The sequence below is a fragment of the Zosterops lateralis genome (genome assembly GCF_965231275.1).
Source record: "Zosterops lateralis genome assembly, chromosome: 33".
NCBI lineage: Eukaryota > Metazoa > Chordata > Aves > Passeriformes > Zosteropidae > Zosterops > Zosterops lateralis.
Window position 1 is genome coordinate 2,775,535 of NC_139793.1, and position 10,303 is coordinate 2,785,837.

Consider the following 10,303-nt stretch of genomic DNA (forward strand, 5'->3'; position numbering starts at 1 on the left):
AAAACACCCCAAAATCCCCACAGGGACCCCAAAACACCCTAAAAAATAACCTGGGGAAGTCCTAAAATCCAGGGGGACCCCAAATCCCCACAGGGACCCTGAAACACCCACAGGGACCCCAAAAACACCTGGAGGGAGCCCAAAATCCACACAGGGACCCCCCAAAACACCTGGGGGGACCCCAAAACACCCCACAGGGACCCCAAAACACCCCAAAATCCCCACAGGGACCCCAAAACACCCACAGGGACCCCAAAAGCCCCTAAAATACTCTGGGGGGGGACCCCAAAAAACACCTCTGGCTGTGCTGGCCCTTCCCATACACAGGTGGGACCCTAAAATACCCCAAAACCCCCACAGGGACCCCAGAAAACCCCACAGGGACCCCAAAACCCCCACAGGGACCCCAGAAAACCCCACAGGGACCCCAGAAAACCCCACAGGGACCCCAAAACCCCCACAGGGACCCCAGAAAACCCCAGGGGAAATAAAAAAAAAACCCCTAAAATCCCCTCAGGAAATCCCAGAAACCTCAAAAAAACCCCAGGAGAAACCCCAAAACACAGGGAAACTCAAAAACCCAGGGGAAGATCCCAAAACCACTAAAAAAACCGCTAAAACCCCAGGGGATATCCCAAAAAACTCAAGAAAATCCCCTCCAAAATCCCCAAAACCCCCAGGCGAAATCCCAAAAATGGCAAAAAGCCTCAAAAAATCCAAAAAAAAACCCCCATGGGAAATCCCAAAACCCAAAAAAAAAAAAAAAAAATCTCAAAAAAAACCAACCCAAAAAATCCCCATGGGAAATCCCAAAAACCCTCAAAAAATCCCAAAAAAACCTTCAAACACTTTCCCCCCCTCCCAAAAATCCCAAAACACCTCAGGGGAAATCCCAAAACCACCAAAAAAAAAAAAACCCCAAAGAAATCCCCAAACCCAAGGGGAAGTCCCAAAAAAAACCTCAAAAAATCCCCCCAAAAACCCCATGGGAAATCCCAAAACCCCCAAAACTCCTCCAAAAATCCAAAAAAAAACCCTCAAACACTCCCACCCCTCCCAAAATCCCAAAAAACACCCCAGGGGAAATCCCCAAACCCCCCAAAACCCTCAAAAAAAAAAAAAAAAAAATCCCCAAAATCCCCAAAAAAAAACCCCACGGGAAATCCCCAAACCCTCAAAAAAAAAAACCCTCCAAAATCCCCAAAACCCCATGGGAAATCCCAAAAACCCCAAAAAAAAACCCTCAAAAAATCCCCAGGGGAAATCCCCAAACCCCAAAACCCCCAAAAAACCTCCAAAAATCCCCCTAAAATCCCCAAAACCCTCAAAAAAACCCCTCCAAAATCCCCAAAACCCCAAAAAACCCCCAAAAAATCCCCAAAAACCCTAAAAAAAAATCCCCAAAATCTCCCAAAAAACCCCCACAGAAAATCCCCAAAAAAACCCCAAAAAAACCCCAAAAAATCCCCAAAAACCCCCAAAAAAACCCTCAAAAAATCCCCATGGGAAATCTCAAAACCCCAAAAACCCTCATAAAAATCCCCAAAAACCCTCATAAAAATCCCCAAAAACCCCCCCAAAAAAACCCACGGAAAATCCCTAAAAAAACCTCCCAGAAAATCCCCAAAAACCCCATGGGAAATCCCCAAAAACCCCCCAAAAAACCCCCAAAAATCCCCCTAAAAACCCCACAGGAAATCCCCAAAAAGCCCCAAAAAAACCTCCCAGAAAATCCCCAAAAATCCCCCCAAAAAACCCCAAAAAATCCCCCAAAAACCCCAAAAAATCCCCAAAAAACCCCAAAAAAATCCCCCAAAAACCCCAAAAAATCCCCCAAAAACCCCCAAATTTCCCCCAACCCCAGAAATCCCCTTTAGGGCCGCCCTGGGTGGGATTTGGCCCTTTGGGGTCGCCCAGTTTTGGGCTCTGATCCCATTTTGACCCCCCAGTTACAAACCGGCCCCGTTCTTCGTGCTGGACGAGATCGACGCCGCGCTGGACAACACCAACATCGGCAAGGTCAGACTGGGGGGTCCTTCCCTGGTTTGGGGGACCCCTGGGTGGTTTTGGGGTCTGGGGGTGTCACCCCAACCTCCCCCAGTCCCCAATTTTGGGATTTTCCACCCCATTTTTGAGATTTCTCACCCCATTTTGGGATTTCTCACCCCATTTTGGGGTCTCCCATCCATATTTGGGGCACCTTCCCCATTTTGGGGGTCCCTTCCTGTTTGGGGGGACCCCTGGATGGTTTTGGGGTCTGGGGGTGTCACCCCAACCTCCCCCAGTCCCCAATTTTGGGATTTTCCACCCCATTTTTGGGATTTCTCACCTCAATTTTGAGGTTTTGCACCTGATTTTTGGGGTCCCCCATCCATTCTTGGGGCACCTTCTGGCTTTGGGGGGTCCCTCCCTGGTTTTGGGGGGTCTCTTCCTGTTTTGGGGGGTCCTTTCCTGGTTTGGGGACCCCTGGGTGGTTTTGGGGTCTGGGGGTGTCACCCCAACCTCCCCCAGCCCCCAATTTTGGGATTTTCCACCCCATTTTTGGGATTTCTCACCCCATTTTTGAGATTTTTCACCCCATTTTAGGGTTTTCCACCTGATTTTTGGGGTCCCACATTCATTTTTGGGGCACCTTCCCCATTTGGGGGACCCCTGGATGGTTTTGGGGTCTGGGGGTGTCACCCCAACATCCCCCACCCTCTAATTTTGGGGTTTTCCAGCCCATTTTGGGGTTTCTCACCCCATTTTGGGGTCTCCCATTCATTTTTGGGGCACCCTCCCCATTTTGGGGGGTCCCTCCCTGGTTTTGGGGGGTCCTTTCCTGGTTTTGGGGGTCCCTCCCTGGTTTGGGGGACCCCTGGGTGGTTTTGGGGTCTGGGGGTGTCACCCCAACATCCCCCACCCTCTAATTTTGGGGTTTTCCACCCCATTTTGGGGTCTCCCCATTAATTTTTGGGGCACTCACCTCATTTTGGGGGGTCCCTCCCTGGTTTTGGGGACCCCTGGATGGTTTTGGGGTCTGGGGGTGTCATCCCAACATCCCCCAGCCCCCAATTTTGGGATTTTCCACCCCAATTTTGGGATTTCTCACCCCATTTTTGAGATTTTTCACCCCATTTTAGGGTTTTCCACCTGATTTTTGGGGTCCCCCATTCATTTTTGGGGCACCTTCCCCATTTGGGGGACCCCTGAACAATTTTGGGGTCTGGGGGTGTCACCCCAACCTCCCCCAGCCCCATTTTCCTGCCCCAAGGAGGGATTTTGTTACCCCAGCCCCCAAATTTTGGGGTTTTCCACCCCATTTTTGGGATTTCTCACCCCATTTTTGGGGGTCCTACATTCATTTTTGGGGGTTCCAGGTCCATTTTTGGGGTACAAGATCCATTTTTTGGGGCACCAAGTCCTTTTTTTAGGGTGCCAGATCCATTTTTGGGGCACCAACTCCATTTTTTGGGGTGCCAACCCCATTTCTGGGGTGCCAGACCCATTTTTAGGGGTGCCAAACCCATTTTTTGGGGCACCAAGTCCATTTTTCAGGTGCCAAACCCATTTTTTTTTGGTCCCAAACTCATTTTTTGGGGCACCAACTCCATTTTTTGGAATGCCAGATCCATTTTTTGTGTCTCAGACCCATTTTTTGGGGTCCCAAACTCATTTTTTGGGGTCCCAGCCCCATTTTTAGGGATGCCAGATCCATTTTTAGGGCTCCCCACTCCATTTCTGGGGCCCCAAATCCATCTTTGAGGTGCCAGACCCATTTTTTTGGGGCGCCAGACCCATTTTTTTGGGTGCCAAACCCATTTTTTGGGGCACCAAGTCCATTCTTGGGGCTCCCGACCCATTTTTAGAGGTTCCAGGTCCATTTTTGGGGTACAAGATCCATTTTTGGGGGTACCAAGTCTGTTTTAGGGGTGTCAGATCCAGTTTTAGGGGTGCCAAACCCATTATTTGGGGCACCAACTCCATTTTTCAGGTGCCAAACCCATTTTTTTTGGGCCCCAGACCCATTTTTTGGGGTGCCAGATCCATTTTTTGGGGCACCAAGTCCATTTTTAGGACTCCCAACCCCATTTTTTGGGGTGCCAGATCCACTTTTTGGGTCCCAAACCCATTTTTTGTGGTCCCAACCCCATTTTTTGGGTGCCAAACCCATTTTTTGGGTCCCAGACCCATTTTTTGGGGTCCCAACCCCATTTTTTGGGTCCCAGACCCATTTTTTGGGGTGCCAAACCCATTTTTGGGGCTCCCAACCCCATTTTTTTTGGTCCCAAACCCATTTTTCGGGGTCCCAAACCCGTTTTTGGTGTCCCCAGGTGGCCAATTACATCAAGGAGCAGTCGGCTGCCAATTTCCAGGCCATCGTCATCTCCCTCAAGGAGGAGTTTTACACCAAGGCCCAGAGTCTCATCGGCGTCTACCCCGAGGTACCAAAAATACCCAAAAAACACCCAAAAAACACCCAAAATGCCCCAAAAATGCCTCAGAATGCCCCAAAAACACCCAAAATGCCAAAAAAAATAGCCTGAAACACACAAAAACACCTAAAAACTGTCCCAAAAATGCCCCAAAAATACCCAAAAATGCCCCAAAATGCACCAAAAATGCCCCCAAAACACCCTGAAATGCCCCCAAAATAACCTGAAATGCCCCAAAAATACCCAAAATGCACCAAAATAACCTGAAATGCCCCAAAAATACCCAAAATGCACCAAAAACACCCTGAAATGCCCCAAAAATGCCCCAAAAATGCATAAAACTGCCCCAAAAATGCCCTGAAATGCCCCAAAAATACCAAAAATGCTCCTAAAATACCCAAAATGCCCCAAAAACACCCAAAAATGCCCCAAAATGCACCAAAAATACACAAAAATGCCCCAAAACACCCAAAAATACCCCAAAATGCCCCAAAAGTACCCAAAACCACCCCAAAAATACCTTGAAATGCCCCAAAAACACCCCAAAATGCACCAAAAAAACCCAAAAATGCCCCAAAAATGCCCCCAAAATGCCCCAAAAATGCCCTGAAATGCCCCAAAAATACCAAAAATGCTCCTAAAATACCCAAAAATGCCCCAAAACCACCCAAAAATACCCTGAAACACACAAAACCACCTAAAAACCACCCCAAAAATGCCCAAAATAACCTGAAATGCCCAAAAAACACCCAAAAATGCCAAAAAAATACCCTGAAACACACAAAACCACCTAAAAAACGCCCCAAAAACACCCAAAAATGCACCAAAAATACCCCAAAATGCACAAAAAAACCCCAAAAATGCCCCAAAAATACCCAAAAATGCCCCAAAAATGCCCTGAAATGCCCCAAAAATACCCAAAACGACCCAAAAACACCCCAAAATTCAACAAAAAAACCCAAAAATGCCCCAAAAATACACAAAAATGTCCCAAAAATACACAAAATGCACCAAAAATGCCCCAAAATGCACCAAAAAAAACCAAAAATGCTCCAAAAATGCCCAAAACACCCTGAAATGCCCCAAAAACACCCAAAACTGCCCCAAAACCCCCCAAAATGCACCAAAAAAAACCCTTAAATGCTCAAAAAAACACCCCAAAATGCCCCAAAAATACCCTGAAACACAAAAACACCTAAAAAACGCACCAAAAACACCCAAAAATGCCCCAAAAATACCCAAAAATGCCCCCAAAACACCCAGAAATGCCCCAAAAACACAAAAAACTGCCCCAAAAATACCCAAAACCGCCCCAAAAATGCCCTGAAATGCCCCAAAATGCCCTGAAATGCCCCAAAAACACCAAAAAAATGCCCCAAAAACACCCAAAAATGACCCAAAAATACACAAAACTGCCCCAAAAACACCCAAAAATACCCTGAATTGCCCCAAAACGCACCAAAAACACCAAAAAATGCCCCAAAAAACGCCCTTAAATGCCCCAAAACACCCAAAATGCCCCAAAACACCCAAAAATGCCCCTAAAATACCCCAAAAATGCCTCAAAATGCCCCAAAAACGCCCCAAAGATGCCCCAAAAACACCCAAAACATTCTGAAACGTCCCAAAAATACCAAAAAATGCCCCAAAATGGTCCTAAAACAGCAAAAAATCCCCCTGGGACATCAATAAATGCCCCAAAATGGTCCTAAAATATCCCCTAAATACCCCAAAGTGCCTCAAATATCCCAAATATCCCCAAAATCACCAAAATACCCCAAAAATACCTTAAAATATTTCCCAAATACCCCAAAATAACACCCAAAAAATCTGAAATATCCAAAAAATATCCCCAAAAACACCCTAAAATAGCCCCCGAAAAATCAAATGGCCCCAAAATAAACCCAAATACCCTCAAATATCCCCAAAATTACCCAAAAAAAATCTCAAATACCCAAAATTATCACCAAAAATATCCCCAAAAATACCCCAAAAATAAAATAATCCCTAAATTACCTCAAATATCCCCAAAATAACCCCAAAAATATCTCAAATACCCCAAAATATCCCCCAAATTACCTCAAATATTCCCCAAAAACCCTCAAATATCCCCAAACCCTCAAATATCCCCAAAATAACCAAATAAATACCCCAAAAAACCCTCAAATTACCCCAAAAATACCCAAAAAATTCCTTAAATACCCAAAAATATCCCAAAATAATAAATAAAAACCTCAAATACCCAAAAATATCCCCAAAAATATCCCCAAAATACCCCAAAAATATCCCAAATATCCCCAAAATAACCCAAATATCCCCAAAATAACCCAAAAAAATACTTCAAATACCCAAAAAACCCTCAAATACCCAAAAAATATCACCAAAAATATCCCCAAAAATACCCCAAAAATAAAATAATCCCTAAATTACCTCAAATAGCCCCAAAATAACCCCAAAAATACTTTAAATACCCCAAAATATCCCCAAAATTACCTCAAATATTCCCCAAAAATTCCTCAAATATCCCCAGACCCTCAAATATCCCCAAAATAACCAAATAAATACCCCAAAAAACCCTCAAATTACCCCAAAAATACCCAAAAAATTCCTTAAATATCCAAAAATATCCCAAAATAATAAATAAAAACCTCAAATACCCAAAAATATCCCCAAAAATATCCCAAATATCCCCAAAATTACCTCAAATATCCCCAAAATAACCCAAAAAACCCCTCAAATATCCCCAAAATTATCACCAAAAATACCCCAAAAATAAAATAAACCCTAAATTACCTCAAATAGCCCCAAAATAACCCAAAAAACCCCTCAAATATCCCCAAAATAACAAAAAAAATCTCAAATTACCCCTAAAATACCCCAAAAAAACCCTCAAATATCCCCAAAATAAACCCTAAATTATCTCAAATACCCCAAAAATCCCCCAAAATTGAGGGTTTTATGGGGGAAAAGGGAAATATTCAGATGGGGGGGAACAGAAATAACCAGGGGGGGCTCAAAAAACCCCCCAAAAAACCCCAAAATTTAAAAAAAAAAAAAAAAAAAATCCCCCCAAAAAAACCCCAAAATTAAAAAAAAACCAACCCAAAATCCCCCCAAAAAACCCCAAAATCCCCCCAAAAAACCCCAAAACCCCCAAAAAAACCCCCAAAATCCCAAAAAAAACCCCGAAATCCCCCCAAAAACCCCCAAAATTTTAAAAAAAAAACAAAATCCCCCCAAAAAAACCCAAAATTCAAAAAAAAAATCCAAAAATTGGGGAGGGAGGGTCACAAAAAAACCCCAAAATTTGGGAAATTTTTATTTTGGGGGAGGGATTTTTTGGAGGGGAAAATTTGAGCAGTTTTGGGGTTCAGGATTTTGGGATTTTTATGGGGAAGGGTCTCAAAAAAACCAAAAAAAAATCCAAAAATTTGGGAGGGAGAGTCACAAAAAAACCCAAAAAAATCCAAATTTGGGAGTTTTTTGGGGAGGGATTTTTTTTGGGGAATTTTGAGCAGTTTTGGGGTTTGGGAATTTGGGATTTTTATGGGGAGGGTCTCAAAAAAAACCCAAAAAAATCCAAAAAATTGGGAGGGAGGGTCACAAAAAAACCCAAAAAAATCCAAATTTGGGAGTTTTTTGGGGAGGGATTTTTTTTGGGGAATTTTGAGCAGTTTTGGGGTTTGGGAATTTGGGATTTTTATGGGGAGGGTCTCAAAAAAACCCAAAAAATCCAAAAAATTGGGAGGGAGGGTCGCAAAAAAAAATCCCCAAAAAATCCAAATTTGGGAGTTTTTTGGGGAAGGAGTTTTTGGGGGGAAATTTGAGCAGTTTTGGGGTTTCAGGGCTGGTTTGGGGTTCAGGATTTTGGGATTTTTATGGGGAAGGGTCTCAAAAAAAACCCAAAAAAATCCAAAAATTGAGGAGGGAGAGTCACAAAAAAATCCCCAAAAAATCCCAAAAAAACCCCCAAAATTTGGGAAGGATTTTTATTTTGGGGGAGGGTTTTTTTGGGGGGAATTTGAGGAGTTTTGGGGTTTCAGGGCTGGTTTGGGGTTTCAGGAATTTGGGATTTTTAGGGGGAAAGGGGCGTGGCCTCTCCTGGCCCCGCCCCCACTCGCTGCCCCTCCCCCCAGCAAGGCGATTGCGTCATCAGCAAAGTGCTGACCTTTGACCTCACCAAGTACCCGGACACCAACCCCGCCCCCAACGAGCAGTGACCCCCCAAAAACATCATCGGGGACCCCAAAAACATCAGCGGGGACCCCAAAAACATCATCAGGACACCCCAGGACACCCCAAAAATCATCGTGACCTACCCCAGGAGCCCCAAAAAATCATCGGGACCCCCCAAAAAATTCATCGGGACCTGCCCTGGGACCCCCAAAAAAATCGAGGATCCCCCAAAAATCATCGGGACCCCCCCAGGACCCCCAAAAATCTTCAGGACCCCCTGGGATACCCCAAAAAAACACCAGGACCCCCCCCAAAATCATCGGGATTCCCCCAGGACCCCCCAAAAAATCATTGGGGACCCCAAAAACACCATCGGGACCCCCCAAAAGTCATCAGGACCCACCCTGGGACCTCCCAAAGTTATCGGGACCCCCCAGGGACCCCCAAAAAACCACCAGGACCCCCAAAATCATTGTGACTCCTCCCAGGACACCCCAAAAATCATCGGGACCCCTCCAGGACCCCCCAAAGTCATTGGGAGCCCCCAAAAATCTTGGGGACCCCCAAAGTCGTCGGGACCCCCCTGGGAGCCCCCAAAAACCATTGGGACCCCCCAAAAAAACACCAGGAGCCCCCAAATCATTGTGACCCCACCCGGGACAGCCCCAAAAATCATCAGGACCCTCCAAAAACCCGGGGGACCCCAAAAATCATCAGGGACCCCCACCAGGACCCCCCAAAATCCTCGGGAGCCCCAAATGCCCCAGGAACCCCCTGGAATCCCCAAAAATCATTGGGAACCCCCAAAAACCCCGGGAAGCCCCCCCAAGATCCCCCAAAATCATCATGAGCCCCCCCAAAATCATCGTGACACCCAAAAATCTTGGGGACCCCCCCCAAAAGTCATCGGGACCCGCCCTGGGACCCCCCAAAAAACCACCAGGACCCCCCTGGGACCCCCCAAAAAACCACCAGGACCCCCCAGAAATCATCATGACCCACCCCGGGACCCCCCAAAAATCTTGGGGAACCCCCTGAAAATCACCGGGACCTGCCCCAGGAGCCCCCAAAAATCATCAGGGCACCCCAAAAACACCGGGACACCCCAAAGTCCCCTGGGAGCCCCAAAAATCCATCAGGACCCCCCAAAAAACCACCAGGACCCCCCCCCAAAATCATTGGGATTCCCCCAGGAGCCCCAAAAAATCATTGGGGACCCCCCAGGACCCCCCAAAACACCATCGGGACCCCCCAAAAGTCATCAGGACCCCACCCTGGGACCCCAAAAATCATCGGGACCCCCCAAAAAAATCATCGGGACCTGCCCTGGGACCCCAAAAATCATCACGACACCCCAAAAAAATCATTGGAGACACCCCAGAGATCATCAGGGCACCCCAAAATCATTGGAGACCCCCCCAAAGATCATCAGGACCCCCCAAAAAAATCACCAGGACCCCTGAAAAATCATCAGGACCCCCCAAAAATCATCGTGACCCACCCCAGGACCCCCCAAAGTCATTGGGGCCCCCCAGGAAAACCCCAAAAATCATCAGGACCCCCCAGGACACCCCGAAAATCATTGAGAACCCTCTGGGACCCCAAAAATCATCGGGACCCCCCAAAAAAATCATCGAGACCTGCCCTGGGACCCCCCAAAAAATTGAGGATCCCCCAAAAATCATCGGGACCCCCTGGGACCCCCCAAAAAA

At 46.4% G+C, this 10,303-nt stretch overlaps 1 protein-coding gene across 1 annotated transcript in view; it reads left to right on the plus strand.

Moving 5' to 3' along the window:
- Nucleotides 1–8,699, plus strand: part of SMC1A (structural maintenance of chromosomes 1A) — a 71,077-nt gene extending 62,378 nt beyond the window's left edge. Inside the window, exons 24-26 of the mRNA XM_083881411.1 lie at nt 1,950–2,019; nt 4,314–4,424; nt 8,552–8,699. Of these exons, the coding sequence (XP_083737537.1) occupies nt 1,950–2,019; nt 4,314–4,424; nt 8,552–8,635 (265 nt within the window). The 3' untranslated portion in view covers nt 8,636–8,699. The remainder of the gene's footprint in view (nt 1–1,949; nt 2,020–4,313; nt 4,425–8,551) is intronic.
- Nucleotides 8,700–10,303: the final 1,604 nt, after the last annotated feature.